We start from the raw sequence: 16,027 nt of genomic DNA, 5'->3' as shown, positions 1-16,027 counted from the left end.
ATGAAAAGGTATCTGAAGTTAAGCTACGGAAGAGGTTTCTAAAGGCAAAAAATAGTAGTAAGGTCATAAAAGTCACATGTGCTTTTGAAAATCTCTATCAAGGCTGTACCCAGGTGCCTAAATTGGCTTCCATTAACTTCACAGGGACTCTCTGAGTGCTGAAGCATGTGATTTTCAATTCTGCTTCCAACTCCATGGGGGGAAAAGACCATCAATATTGAAAATATAGCTCTTTGATACATTACAAAAAGGCTCATAAAATAAATTCCCAAAATCTCATATCAAAAACAACAAGAAGCCTTACATAGGCAGCCTTGAGCTTTGGTTTGAAATCTTGATACAGATCCAAATTATGCTGGTTAGCTCACACTAAAAGAAAGAATAAATAGTGTAGGATCCCAACATGTTACAGTAAAGCAGTGTTTGAGGTTTCCTTAATTTGTTCAGTATCTCAGGTAAATTTAGAATTAATTGCATTTTCTCCTCAGCTCTGGTTTCTTTTGCACTGTTTCTACCCCTCACAGGTTCATTGCAAGACTCACACAGGTGATGTTTCTTAAAGCCCATAGCTCCTGGAAACATGTAATTGCATTAGAACCTCAGCCTTTGTTTCATTTCACCTCCTACGTGGGCCAAGACAAGGTAGGAAACATGAACCCTTTGAGATGCAGAAAAAAGGAAACAACATTATTATTTTAATTTAATTGCTACAATTTCAAGCCCATTTGATGATATGCTAGGATCTTAAGTCAGGAGTTTTGAATGCTTGAGTTGGTAAGTCTGCCTTTAGCCTTCATAGCAAGTACTACACTGTGTGCTTAAACTGAATTTGATTTGAGTTCAGTTTTAATTTAGGGCAGTCTGCCCAGATTTCTTTCCTCTCTCCTGACAGACTTGGCAATGCTTTAGCAGGGCCCTGAGAGTGTTTCAGCCTCACTAGCAAAGAGCCCTCACACAAAGCACTTTATTTCCCCCCAGAATAAATAAACAACGAGTAAACATCCCTCCTCTCACACACACAGAGCAGGAGCGTTTCTTTGTGATTCGCTTCCCCTTCTGTGCCATTCCTATGGCCTAAATAGGGCTCAAGCTTTATGAAAACTTCATGAAAAAGCAAAGCTGCATTTTTGCAGTAGTAAGAACACAGAATAAGACTTAAAGAAAAAAAGCAAACTGGGGGGGGAGGTGTATATGTGTGCATGCACAGCTTGTAGACTCTCCAGTTGAGCTGTGTTTGAGGATCCCCATGTTAATGTGGCTGGGCTCTCTTCAAAATGTAGCAAAATCCCTAGCAGAAAAGATGAGCAGGCAGATTGTAGTGGTTTAACTTTTTTTTTTCCTTTGTAATTTTTTTTTTTTTTTTACCCTGAAGAATGCACTTTCTTGGGTTACACATTAAACTGTCAGGAGGCAAAATCAACACTTGGGATTCTACATGGAGCTTGAAAAGTTGCTCCACAAAGCATGGCCATACAGAGCTTCTCCCATAAATCTTCAAGTTGTTTTTCTTATCTAAGCAAGCTATGTATAAATATTAACATATTATTCATGGGCAAATAATTCCACGCCACTCCTTGCTGCTGCTGCCTTAAAGAGGATTCTTGATGGATGAGAATGACAGTCCCTTTGTGGGGCCTCAACTGTGTTTCAGGTTAAAAGAATTAAAACAAAAAAGAGGGTAATGGCAAGTCTTAATTAAGTAAACCTCAAAAATGAAGGAGTAAGCAGCCTTTAAATGTTGGTTTTAATATAGAGGAGCCACCACATAAAAACTACTGGCTCAACTCTGTAGTAATCGAAATTAGTAAACTCCCACTTGACTTTGGTGAGGCAGGGCTGGGATCCAAAGCATTTGTTCTGTGATGTGTCTGTGCATGGACGTATGTTACAAGCAGCCTCAAGCTCTACCCAGGCTCAGCACAAATGTTATAGCAAGCAGGTGGTGTCTGAGACACAGTTCGAATCTGGATCAGGATCTCCCTATAGTGCTGAGTGTGTGTGTGTGTGTGTGTCAGTTCCAGCACATTGGCCAGGGTCGTTTCTGCTACCCAAGACTGCAGCACAATTGTGGGATTTCCCCCTGCACTACAGGTGATTTTTTTCATTAAAATGTTCTTTGAGAATCTCCCTTGTGCACAGCAAGGAAAAGTGTATTCCTCCAGAACTGCATTCTTCCCGTAGGGGGTTTGACATGCCAGCAGTTGTGGACAAGAGGCCGTTGCAAATGGAACATGTGAAAACAGGGGCCTATTCATAAAAATAATATATTTATATTTACTTGTTAAAAGCCTTTGCTCAGGATCTTTCTAAAGTTCAGCTGGATATAAAATGCCCACTTCAAAAGCCAAAATTAAGACTTTTAACAGATGTGCCCTGGCAAAGGGTGTAGACATAGCAAGGAATTCATAAGGGACAGACAGTCATATATGGACATAGGAAAAGAATCTCAAATAAAATGCTTGTGGCTGGGAGCTGGAGTTTTTGTGTTACCTTGTAACGAGCCTGTGTTTGGGGCTTTGGGGCCTGGCCTATTCCCTTCTTTTTTTCTGACTGCAGCTTTTTTACTGGTGCTTTTTGGACCACAAGAGACTATCCACGTAATTTTACGTGGACCTCAGTCACTCTAGCAACCAGAGGAGAGAAATGTCTTGTAAGGAGAAAATTCCTGTAACTGAGAATTTGGATCTTATTTGAATGACATAGCATACTTTAAAAAAATAAAATATTTCAGGTTTCAAGACTTGGAACAGGCAAGTGTTTGTATGTGTGTGCACATGCAGCCACATTGAGCAACAGCCTGACGGCGGCTACTTGTATGCAAAGTCTCGGCAGTGCTGAGCGTTTGCAGGTGCTGCCTCCTCCCAGACCCGGGTGTTGAAAATACTCCACTCCGTGCCATCAGGATATCTGCACAGCCTCGTGGATGGCTATACTAGTAGACAGTTTTATCTCCAGGTTAATTGAAAGCATATTAATTTCAGGCTGTTAACGCATTTGTAAAGATTAGATCGTGCCTTATCCAAGCGATTGTGGTTCAACTAAGGGCTCACCCTCAGGAGGCTTTTGTGTCCCTGTGTGCACTTCTCCCGTCTTCCGAGAGCAGTGTAGGGGAAGGTGCCATAGCGTCCCCAGCAAGATGCTTTATTGTCTCTCATGAAACAAAAAGAACAAACCAAAGAACTACCCTCCGTGCTATTGACTGCCATCTCCCATCACTTACTGGACACATGTAAACCATGTTAAGAGTTATCATATAATAAGGTATTTCAAAGTCAAGCCTTCAATGACCAGGGAAACCCAGAATTAAGATTGCCATTTGCAAAACCCTGCTAGATGTGTGTTTTTAAGGAGGTCCTTCAGGACCCTGACCACCACGACGTCCCGCTTTATTGAAGCAAAGCTCTCAGCAGCTTCCCGTGCAGCTGTGTGCACCCTGCTGCAGACACGACCCCAGGGGAGCAGCCAGACCTCCTGAGAGTGCGGTGCACATAAAAAATATGCACCGTTTTGGCTGCAAGTTGCCTCATATCACACGGGATCATTGTGATGGGGAGGGGAAAATTCCAGTTTCCCGGCAAAGCACTCACCTGCCCTAACCACAACACTGCTCTTTCTCTTCCTAGGTGGTCACCAAGTACTGTCCAGTCTGTAAAATAAATAACAAGGGAATCTTATAGGTAATATATTTTCACTGGACAATTTCAGTTCTTCTTTAGAGTAGCTCTGTTCTGTGTTCCAGATGGGACATGGGGGTCTAGTGAAGGCCACTTGTAAACCTGTCAGAAGCAGAGAGGTCTTGGAGTGCAGGAATGGCCTATCCGTGGCTCTCCAGGGAGGTCAACTCCAGTTCAGGAGTGCCTACACAAACAATTGCCAAAAATGTGGAAAGTACGTTAGAACAAAGATCGCTCTGGACATGCTGCTGCCTTGTATTTTTTCCTTAGGCAAGAGGTACTGCCACAGGCATAGACAGGATTAACTCAACCCTTGGTTAGAGGTGGTTGTGTGATTTTTATGCTACCAAGCCTCTTGGAACATGCAGGTGAATCAGCTTGTGTGTATTAAGTATCACAAATTTTCAACAAAGCAACTTTTTATTGTATGTTTTCTCATATGTAGAGAAGAGTAATTGCTGTACCCTGAAAGTATTTGCCTGAACTGTGTATTTCACAGCATTGAAGTTAACTCTGAAGACATTAACTTAGAATGACCTTGCTTTATTCGTGACTCACACCAAAAGTTATTTTCCTGTAGGTTTGTTCTGAGTGATTAAGATAGGTTTGCTTGCATATAAATGCTGTTCTACATATATATATATATATATTACCTTAACCAAGGAAAGCTCCCACACTTTCCCTTGTTTATGCATATTATATGTGACATAGATTCAGAGTTAAATGTCATAGCCCTTATTTACAAGTTAGCATATGAATATAACCGAATTTAAAATTATCTCGTTTTCACTGCTGCCTATCTCACCCTTCAGTGGGGCTGCTACTTGCGTAATGCAGAACAAATGGAATTGAGGAGGTCACAGCTCTTTTAGCTGTTCTGGTAAATCCCTGTCTGCTGTGAACTTCACAGGTTGCCCACCTGCTGCTCAGCTGTCTCGGCCAGTGCCATTGTGAAATGCTCTTCAGCATACAGGTAATGACCACACAGGAAATTATACTTAATATTTCAGTCAGTGAGCGAAAGAGGGATGGGGGCTGTACGTTAGAAGCTGGTTCTCAACCACTCCCTGATTTTCAAACTAGCCACAATTGCATGTTAAGACAGCCTGGGAGCTGTTTCAGCAGGCACCAGGCTCCCTGAAGAACCGCCTGTCGGCTGAGCGTAGCCAGAGAACAGTGTGCTCTGGCCATGCTTCCTCCAGCCCGCCTGTTCCAGCACGCCCCTGCACAAGGGGTGTCAGGGAGAGCGGCGGGAGCTGATGGAACCGGCTTCGTGCCTGCCTGAAAATCCCTCACTCCCTTCTCACTACTTGAAAGATATAAAAGGAACATAGACTGAAGCATAGAAGCTATTCTTCAGTCTCTGAAGCTGTTAAAAATATTTCTAATGAAGGCACATATGAGTGTGTGTGAGCTTCAGTGAACACCTTCTTGTTTCTCATGCTAATTTTATATTGTTCCCGAATCAGACCCCAATTTTTCTCTTTGTGGAAGTAAAGTTTAAATTCTGTTCCTAGTCATTGATTGATCCTATTAATAAACAAGGTATTTAAAGATTATTTTTTTAGTAATTGTTAAGGTGCTAGTGTATTAGTAAAAGGTTAAGAAATGCAAGATAGCTGTAAATGGTATGGGTTTTTTTCTTCAAGTATATGAACCAAGTATATGGTTTCCTCATGTTGCTGCAGACTATGTATGTCTTTATTTTTCAGTAAGAGCAACCTACAGTAAGTGAAATCCCTGAACCTGTACTATGCCACAAACACAAACAAAGATGATGATTTTTTAAAAGAAAAGAAAAAAAATATCGCAACAAAATGAATAAACTTACTCTGCCTAGAGGTGGCTTGCAAGACGTCAGGCATTTTGTAAACCAGCAAATGGATCCAGACCATGCAAAACTGGGATGGTCCTGTCTTTTCCTGTCTGTTAATTTTTCCACTATGAGAGTGTCCAAAACTCTCTGAAATAAAGGATTACTGTCTAGGGGTTCATAAAGTCATATTTTCATAGAACAGTTCATTCTGACAGGTAACTCCAGCAGGCATACAAGCTGTTCCATAAAATGTGATGTCCCTAATCTTAAAAACTTATTCTACATCCCAAAACCAAATGTTTATTTGTTTTTAGTAATGTTCTCAGTGCTGCTGTGGCCTAGAGTTTAGATCTGCTGCCTACCTCATTTATGAGATTGTAAACAAGTGAGACCCAGTTTGGTTTAGTGTTTAGCAAATTCTACTCAACCTTTTGCCACTAAATCACTGTACAAGTGTGAGCAAAACACTCACCTCTTCCTCTCCTCCTTATTCAAATTTACCCAGCTGATCACTTGCAATATGACTGTAACAGAGTGAAGATTAGCCCATTAATATGTACAGAAAATTCTGGAAGCCTTGCTGAATGGAGGTCAGAGCATGGATTCTGAGTGTAGAGATGAGATTTGAGTATTATTGCAAACTTTCTGGATGAAAAAAGTATGGAACGGTCCCCACGATTTCCTAGCCAGAACAGCTAGAAAGAAATGGGTATGGTCCCCACAGAAATCTGCATGGAGGTCACCCTGATGTAGTACTGATTTGCCAGGTCTGAGACAGATCCTTCTGGCTTTCTTCTGGGCTTCTTTTAATTGTGAAATATGCTGGGAAAATTAGGAAAATAGAAAAAATTACTTTCAACTTCACATTTAAAATTATAATAAGTAGTCATTTCTACATTAAAAATGCGTTTAACTTCACCATCTCTATTTCACTTGGTTCACATATTCAGGTTATTCCCTAAAGTTGTGAAAAAAAAATGTTTTTAAATGAAAGTTCAGATTCTTAACTAATGATCAGCTACCAGGAACTAGGCCTTTTCAGAAAAACACAAATATACATCAAGTCAATGCCACTAGCAAGAGTCAGTAATTTAGGCACCCTGACTTTAGTGTAATTAGTATCAAAATTTTTTTTGCATTGTTTCAGAGATATTGAAGAACTATTTCCTCAAATGATGTTCGGACCATCAACAGAGGTTCCACATCTCTCCACTTCAGGCATCTCAACCAAGGGAGCCAAAAACTGGGTCAGGGCAACAGTCCAAAATTTCAGTGGTGAGCCTCCAAAATTCAAGACACTCAGGGAATGCATGCTGGGGAATAATGTAAGAATGCTGGGAGGGGGGAAGTAAAGAGAAGGGAGTATTTAATTTGTATCCAATATTGAGATTTCAAAATTTGGTACTGTCAATTTGGAATTACACATGCTGTTTGTTTTAAATCCCTGTGAAAGCCAAGCCAGTTGCCTCTGAGCCTCAGACACTGTCTGAACCCATAGGTTCCTAACTTGCCACAAGGCAATCTGTATGCCTGGCTGCTTCGAATCAGCAGGCATGGGAAGTTTTTGGATGCCGGCTTTCGAGGAGTCTCCTCACTGGGTTACACTGGAACCTGGAATATGAGAATGTGGGTTGGCAAGAACCTGCGTGTCTGGGAGCTGCCAAGCAGCCCCGGAGGCTTCCCAAACTTGGGCTCACCATCATCCCTTCTGATAGGATGGAGAAAACTGGGAAGCATATCTCAGCTCAAACCCTGAGAGTTTGGGAGCCAGGTCCCCTGAAACGTTCAGCCCTTGTTCCTGGGCAGCTGCTGCCAGGAGCTGTGAAGCAGCTGAGAGTTCAGAAACTCGAACTAGCCTCGGTGGAGGCACCTGGGGACTCTGCAGGTGGCCCCAGCCTCCGGCTGCGTGCCAGGCTGCCATTTGAGAGTAGTTTATCAGAGAAGTGGAGCCCTGAGGAGCTGTGCCTTGTATTTACATGGTTTTTAGGGCCTGGGCTCCTTGTTAGTGTGGAGGGGGGCAATGGTAGAGGCCGAGAAGTGTGACAGCCAAGTCTGTCCAGTGATGGAAAGTGAGAAACTGGAAATTTACCTGGATGCCACCCTGAGTCAGCCAAATACGAAGCATCTCTACAAAGTACCTAGATGTGAACAAACGGCTGTCCTCTGACAAAAATATTCTGAGAATTTCTGACCAGGTCTGGTAGTAAACATCTCCAGGGTGTTACTTGTGCCTGATACAGGGCAAACATTATTTGGGTACCTACCTGGTGCTCAGGGTGGAAAGATGAGGGAATGGAATAGTAAATTAAAGGGGTTGAAACAAAAGCTGCTGATGGTCTGAGTAGGGCTGACCAGGTCGAGTTAAACTGCCTCCGTGTGGAAACACGCCTTTCCGCAGCGCAAACGGCAGCGGCAAGGGCCGCATGCATCCCACCCTGCCCCAGGGCCCTCCGTCCCTTCCCCTCGCCGAGGGGCACTCTGTCACTCGTGTTTATTTTTGCTGCCTCCCCCTCGCTGGGCTGTATCCCGGCACAGCTCTTTATCTTGCTTCTGGGCTCTCCCGCCCGCGCTAATCCTCCCTGCGAGCCCCCGGCCCCGCGGAGGACGAGCCCCCCGCGCCGCGGGGAGAGCGAGGGCCCAGGCGCGGGCGGGCAGAGCCGCGCCGCAGGGGGAGGACGCGCCTTCCCGCCGCGGCGGCCCTGAGGGGACCTTCCCGCCCTGCGCTGAGGGGGCTCGCGGCGGGAAGGCCGCGCGGAGGGAGGGAGGGAGGGAGGGAGATAGAAAAGGGAGAGAGCGAGCGAGCGCCCCGTCCCGCCCGGGCAGCGGGGGCCTCTGTCGGGAGCGCGGGGGCCGCCGGCGGCGGGGAGGAGGGGGAGCGGAGTTCCCGGCGGGCCGGCCGCCTCCCCGCCCTCCCTCGGCGGCGTGAGTGAGCGTGTTTGGGAGGGAAGGAGGGGGTGGAAGCCGGGCCGGGGCAGCCAGCAGGCAATTTGCATGAGAGACAGACTGGGAATGAGCTGGAGTGGGTGCCTCTCCGCGCACACAGAGCGGGGCAGGAGGGGGAGGAGGGAGCTGCCGCCGCCGCCGCCGGGGAGAGGCGGCGAACTCCGGGCAAAGTTTGGTGCCGCGGGCCCGAGGCGCTGAGGCTCCGGCGGAGCAGCGCGGCGCCGGGCCAGGCCAGGCCACCGCCGCCCGGGGCCGGGCTTTGTGCTGCCCGCGGCGCGGCGGGGCCTGCGCGGAGCGGCGCGGGGGGCGGCGGGGCGAGCGCGGAGCCAGCGGCGGGGCCCTGCCGGGCGAGCCAGCATGTCCTCCATCCTGCCTTTCACTCCCCCCATCGTCAAGCGGCTCCTGGGCTGGAAGAAGGGGGAGCAGAACGGGCAGGAGGAGAAATGGTGCGAGAAGGCGGTGAAGAGCCTGGTGAAGAAGCTGAAGAAGACGGGGCAGCTGGACGAGCTGGAGAAGGCGATCACCACGCAGAACATCAACACCAAGTGCATCACCATCCCCAGGTAGAGCGGGTGCGCGGCGGCGGGGAGCACACAGAACGAAGGGCACAGCAGCCCCCCGCCCGCCTACCCCCGCGGCAGGGGGCGGCCGCGGGGTGCTCGGAGGCCCCTCGGTAGCAGCCCCCTGCCCGGGGGCTCGGCGTGCTCTGGCACAGCCTGCTAGAGGGCTTGTTTTGCTTTCCAGCCCCGCTGCACTTCGGTGCAGTGTTAGTCCGCTCCTGCATGCTCTATCCTGGCTCTATATATAGTTAAAAAAACCCAAACCCCAACAAACTGGCTACAGATCTGGATTACTGTCTAGTAAGAGAGGAAGAAAGTAAGAGGGGAATGTAGGGGAGAAATATGTCTCCAGCCGAGATTAAAAAAAAAAAAAAAAAAGTTGGAAACGCTCTGGATTACAGTTATACTTACTGTGGACACTCATTGTCAAAACTTTCAGCGTGTTCTCTAGTACTGCTACATTAAGATTTTCTTTTGATTAATGTGTCAGGAAAATGGTTTTGTTTGGGTTGCTTGGTTTCTTCCATATTAGCTAGACAGATACTACTGTGAAGAGGTGATTTAGAGCCCTGCTGTGCATATGTTTTCAAATTACTTTTTAAATCGGGAATGCAAATGGCATAGCTGAAGGGGATTGTTTGGAGTGCAAAAAAAGCATGTGAGTGTGAATATAACTGATTTTTCCCTCCAGTTTTTGAATTAACGTAGATTTTATTTTTAGCCTCCGTTCTGAGATCGAACCATAAGACCATTATAAATCATAAAAGACGTGTATGTAAGTGGCCCATCTAAGAAAAATTTTCTGAGTAACTTCCAGATAGCTGGCCACAAGTGGTGTTTTATTACTGAAGATCTGTTGATTTCTGTGAGCTCAGCCAGATGACTGCTGATTCTATTACTGATTGTTGTTTGAGGATACTTTTTTTTTAAAAAACAAAGGCCAAAGTTCATCCCAAATATTTGAATGCTCCATAATTGTATGCTTCTGCGTGAGAAGATATCTCTGTGTGTGTGTATTCATGCTTCTCTCTCGCGCAAACAAATGTATGCTTTCTTGCTTGTCAGAATGATTTAATATGCAGTAGCTAATACAAAGCAGCATCTGTTGGATGAAAAAGTGAAGCAAGTAGCGTAGAAATGTGGATATTTGGAACTCCTAAAATTTTCTTCCAACAACTATTGTGTTTCTTTAAAGGAAAAATAAAGTCTCCTTATCTTTTTGGTGGTTGAATGACTGTGGCAAAGATTTTGGCCAGTAATACAAATAGACACCTCAGCCTTTGTTAGTTACTCTGGCTTTGCCTGTTTGAAACAGCAATCAAAAACTGTAGAGCTACCACCCGATAAACATGCCTTAAAACATTTATTTTAAAATTCTTGGTAAGTGGTAAGCAGTGTGCTTTCCACATACATGATACCTTATTTAAACCACTTCCCTGAAATACTTAACCATTTCAGAAGAAGAAAATTTGCTTGAGCAGCCCTGCTGATGGGACCTGGGTATTGTGTCTAGCTGATGCTGACCTGTTAGGGAGCAGAGTGTGAAGCTTCTTGGTACTTCTTTTACTAGTAACAAGGTGGTTTAGATGGGTGAGTAAGGTTCTTATATTTTATAATTCAAAGGAAGCAAAGAGATGGCTGGAGTAACAGTGCTTTAATTTAGAAAAAGAACTAAAGCTTGGAAATAAGTGACAGCACAAGATAATATTTATGACTTGTGATATCTGCATGTCCAAAGACTGCCCTGGCTGTTCCTGCCATACAGAAGTGAGTTTCTGTTTCTCCTAGACCTTGCTCACTTAAAGAAAATCCGTACAAAAATTAAAACATTTCATGTTCATTTATGACACAGAGCTTGGAGCCTGCAGATCTTAAACCTTGGTGTGGGTGAAGTGTCAGCATATTTTGATGGTAGCTCCTTATGCCTTGGTACTAATTTTTTAAACATGACACTTTATATGTACTTTTTTTGTTGTTTAGTATGTATATTACAGAGATCCAAATGAGTGTGGTTAGGCTAGTCTGTGCTGGACCTTCTGCAGCAGTATACTGAGAGGTTAATATCTATATATCAGAGATTGGGGAATGGTGTGGAAATGTGAAACAGCTTGTGTAGAAGTGGCAGAGCTGGAACTATAACCAGGCCTTGTGACTTTAAGAGCTGTGTCTTCTCAGGACTATGCTGTTTGTCCTAATGTATCTGTGAATCTGATTATCATGTCACTTGAAATTAGTGTTTGCAAGACAATTTTAGTGTGGTTTTTAGTTAGTTTGTTTGTTCTTTTTGAATAATTCTACTTACATTGTTTTACTTTTTAGTGAAGTATGTTGGGAGGGGGAAAAAGGGGGGGAAAATGATCATTAAGGATTAGATCATGTTGTGCATTGTCTGTAATGCATCAGTAGACTGAATTACAGTGGAGCTATGCCAGTGATGACTCTGGCCCAGCAGGAGTAGGGTAAGTCCAAAATTAGCTGTTGTATCCATGAGACGAAGCAAGTTTCAGATGTAAAAGTGCTTGAGCTTTGCAGAAACATTGCTCATGGGAATAAGGGCTACACAGCAAATTCCTGTAGCGATCAGGTGGGATTGTTTTTAGAAAGAACAAGAAAAAAATTTTTTGTTGTAGGGCTGAGGAATTAGAATACCAATTTTATTCCTGCTGTCACTTTTATCTACTTGGAACTGGAAATATACATACTACATTCTATCACGTGATGGATTATTAAACAATGAATAGTTTTATTTGCTTGTATACTTGTTCAGCGTGTATTACTTTTCTGAGTTTGCCATTTGTAAGATATGTGACAGACACCTCATGCCCCAGGTTTTCTGTTGGAAGGACCTGTGGCAGACAACAGAAGGCTGGAGAGACCTTCCATTGTAACACTCTGCTGGCAGGATTTTTACTTCTTGTTTTTTTTCTGCTGGAGCAGAAAGTAATTTCCACCTGAAAAACCTACCAGTCTCAGACCATATGATTGTTTCTTGTGCCACAGTTACTAGTGCTCAACAGAATGGCATGTTCAGAGGACCTTCCTCCCTCCCTCATCTGATGCATGGCTGCCAAAGTCCGTCCTGCTCCAGAAGGGAGCTGCCGTTAAACCTCTGAGCACTAAGCTGGTGAGCTTCAGTGTCAGGAGCTGACCTAAGTGTGTTGTAGCAAGCTGAGTCTGCATGGCAGTAAGACCTTTTTTCATGCTGTATTCAGAGATAGAAGTTGAAAACACACATTCTTTTGCCTTTGTAGCAGCTACGTTGATTTTGAAAACCCATCTTTAAGGATGGGCATTTTTACCACTTTCCAGACAAGCTTGAGGGTAGTGTGTCATTAGCACATACCCCAGCACAGCCAGGTGTCTGAGTTTGCAGCTTCTCTGCTTTGCTGTGACAGCAAGCTTAGGTCTACTCCAGCTGCCCTCAGTTTTTTTTTTAATTTTTGATGGCTCTATTCACTTCTGAGACCAAAAAGCATGGTAAGCATGGAATCTGATGGCAGCAAAGTCTGCAGCTGACATTACTACATACCTGCAGAACCCCATGGACTTCATCCTTGGGATAAAAGCAGTGAGTTTCTAATACCATTCCTGATCTGAAGAGAGGCCGTACTGTGCACCTCACAAACCGTCGGCATTTTACTCTAGAAATTAATTGCATTAGGCTGAACTGTGATGAGTGTTTAACTCTTAAGCTATATAGGGGTCCGAACTGCAGAAGCCAGGAATGTTTGATGAGCACTTAGTAATTTCTAAAAGCTGTGCAATACAGGATGAGATAGTAAATGCTTTGTTTCGAGAGCTTTAGTGGTACTACATATATTAAGACATAAATCTACTGACGTTTTGTAATATATTTTCATATGCATATTTCTCTTTTGAACCTACTACTGTATTTATTTTTTTTGTATCGCCAGTGGTTTTAGGGGAGCCAGGATTCTTGTATGTAAGGAACACCTTCTTTTAAGTGGTGTTTTTTTTTAATTTAGAAAATAGTTTTGAAGAGAAGTGGGTGTTATTTCTTCTGGAACTCATCTGATAAGGACAGAACGTACCAACTGCAATGGAAACATGGCACATACACTTCTTAAAAGCAGCTGAACAAGGTGTTCTTTACATGATTTACGTTTTGGTCGGGAAAACCAGGGATAATACATAAGTGATTTCAGGAACATCTTGGGTGTAAGCATACCATTTGTTGTGTTACTAGTTGACCACACACTAGAATTGACCATGTTCTTAGGATTGCCTTGATACCAGGAAAATATGAAAAACATAAATATAGTAAGTGTCAGAGGCTGTCTGCAAGACCATGAACTGTATTCTTCTTTTGAGACTGGTGGCCATCTGTTTCAGAACTAAGCAAAGGGCCAATCATGGTTTTGTATGTCCATGCACATAGTTGTATATATTTTAATGCCATTTTTAAACTACCTTGTTTTCAGTTTGTCCTGTCCCTGTGTGTGAGGAGCTTTAATATTGCATAGCTTTGTTTAAGAGTGTCTGCACTTTAAATTGACCTAACAGTAGCGCACTGGAGATGGTTACAGTACCATCCCTGTGTGCAAACAGTCTAGTGGCCATTTTACTTGTTAGCTCCCCGTTGCCAGTAATTTTACTGCTACAAAACTGTGTCTGCTAACCTCAGTACTGACCTACCTTTGTGGGCAGGTTTTTACAGTCCTGTCCTAACCTTTGTGCTGGCACAAATGTGCTGCTAGCTGTACCCACATGAGCTAGTTTAGCTGTTGCGGTGATAGCTGCAGGATAGGCATGGTTTTACAAGCCTCTTTGTAACTAGCTTTTGTGGTTGTATGACTTTGCAGATCGAGTCTAAAGGTGAAAATACAGTTAGCATATGTAGGCCTTTAATCAGGTGTCCTTTCTGCTTGCAGTCCCACCTGACCGCCAGTACCTTTCTCATCTTCCCCCTTTTCATTTCCCCAAAGGTCAGCCCCCACCCTCTTCAGACACAGAGGTTTCTCCTCCCCACAGCCCCTCCAGATTCTTCTCCCCACCCTTGCATCAGAGTTACTGCCTCTTAGATTCACCTGGATAATAGCGTGTGTAGTTGACTTTTAGTCCACACTATGCCATTTTAAGCAACAAAAAGCTACTGTTCAGATAATGATATTGATACAACCAGTGAGGGAGCAACTATGCATTCAGTTATGTTGGCAGAGGTGAAGGAACTGATGAAAGGATGGAGGTTGGGAGAAAGCATTGCCCAGCATTGCAGCCTCTTCCTTCAAAGTAGCTGCTGCTGGAACAGCACGGCAGACCCAGCCCTTAGTAAGATGTCTTGTCAAATTTGTGATCTGTCTGTCAGCAGCCAATACAAATCAAAACCTTTTGTCAATATATATAATTATCTTTTTTACTGAGATGGGCGGGCCAGCTAACATTTTGCATTAGAACAGTGGTAAAACTCCTCTTGACTTGAAAGACAACACAGCAGTGTTTGTATAGAACATTGATGGGCTAAGGGGAAATTATGTATTTTACCATTTGTTGAGATGTTTTCAAATATTCATAGAGCTTGTCTTTATTTTTTCTTCTCCCCTTTCCCAAGAGACTAAAATATTTAAAATAGTTTCTGAAAGGACTCATGAGATTCTCATTATATTGTGTAGTAAGTGTTGAATCTTTGTGAATTAAAATGTTTAAAATGGTTGCTTAACTTTTATAGTATTAGGAAAAGACCCTGAACATTGCAGTCATTTAAATATAATGAGAAATAAATGCAAAAAATTTATGAAATCAAGAAATACATACTGTACAGGATTATCACATCAGGGATCCAATTAAAATGAGTTCTTCTAATAAATATTGGTTTAATAATGTAAACTTGTGATTGCTATATTATTGCAACAAAAATAAAATTAACAAGATTTAATGGACTGAGCAGCTATTAATTTTCACTTGTTAATTTATTAGGAGCTTCTAATGCTGTTAGATGCACAGTAATGCTGTTATCCTAGATGAACTACTTCTTGCAATAAATAGGGCCAAACAGTGCTTGAATTAAATTGAAATCAGATTTTATTCCCAAATTATCTTTTTCCGTTTTTTATTTTTTGTATTATTATTATTTTTTCTAGCTTTCCTCTATTGAGTGCAATTAAATTTTCAGGGATGGGATGCCGCACTCTCTTCCAGTAAAGCTTATGAATAGTCCTAATTAACTTTTGTCCTTGTCTGCCTTGATGTGTTGTGTAAAAAGCTTTTTCCAGTCCAAAGCTGATTGTGTTGATTGGCAGTGAAGAGAGCAGACAGGAGCTAGGGGAATAAAGACAGGGCAGAGATTCTTGTCCAGACACTCTAGTTCTAGTAGGCCGACTCCACCAAGCTTAGCAAATGTTTGCTAATTACATTTTGTTACATGCGACTAGAGTCCAAGCATAAAGACAAGGAAGTTGTTAATAATTGGGCTCTTGTACTTGTCACTGTTAGCACAACTTTCTGTGTAACTGAAGAGACAATAATGTGTCAATTGTTGCAGTTAATACTGCTTTTAAAGATGTTTTGAAGCCTTTTAGACCTGATCCTCATTTGCGCACTCATCTAGCACTCATCTCTTTACCATAGCTGTCAGAACGGTGGGACTTGCCCTTAGGCAAGCAGGAAAGTTTGATTGCTACTGGTGCTGTGGCTCTGTAGAAACAGAATAAAAAGCCAGAGCTCACTCTTTCTGTATTAAAGGCTTGATCCTTTAGAAACATAGGTCACAAATGTGAGCAGGAACTTATGCATAGTAAGAGGGGCCTCATTAAAAAAAAAAGAAAGAAAAGAAAAAAGAAAAAGGTAACCCTTCTCTTCAGAAGAGCCCAACCAAGTAAGAAACAGTAACCCCTTGCTTTTTAGAGGATCACCCAGAAATCGTGTGAGCTCCAGGATGGGAAATCTTCATCGTCAGCTAAGAAGCCTGTTAAACATAAGCTGCTGTAGCTACACTGTTTTGGATATCCAGATTTGCTCATTTATTGAGAAGAGAGGTTTCTCTATCATACATGGCTATGTGCGGGGCAGACATACTT

General features: G+C 43.3%; 1 protein-coding gene across 1 annotated transcript in view; it reads left to right on the top strand.

Annotated features, from left to right (window-relative positions):
• Positions 1 to 8,360: 8,360 nt before the first annotated feature.
• The window catches only part of SMAD3 (SMAD family member 3), an 80,006-nt gene continuing 72,339 nt past the window's right edge, over positions 8,361 to 16,027 (top strand). Inside the window, exon 1 of the mRNA XM_040599680.1 lies at positions 8,361 to 8,996. Within this exon, the coding sequence (XP_040455614.1) occupies positions 8,791 to 8,996 (206 nt within the window). The 5' untranslated portion in view covers positions 8,361 to 8,790. The remainder of the gene's footprint in view (positions 8,997 to 16,027) is intronic.

Source organism: Falco naumanni, chromosome 7, assembly GCF_017639655.2.
Source record: "Falco naumanni isolate bFalNau1 chromosome 7, bFalNau1.pat, whole genome shotgun sequence".
NCBI lineage: Eukaryota > Metazoa > Chordata > Aves > Falconiformes > Falconidae > Falco > Falco naumanni.
Note: the sequence above shows the minus strand (reverse complement) of the source record. Positions and strands in the feature narration are given on the sequence as shown.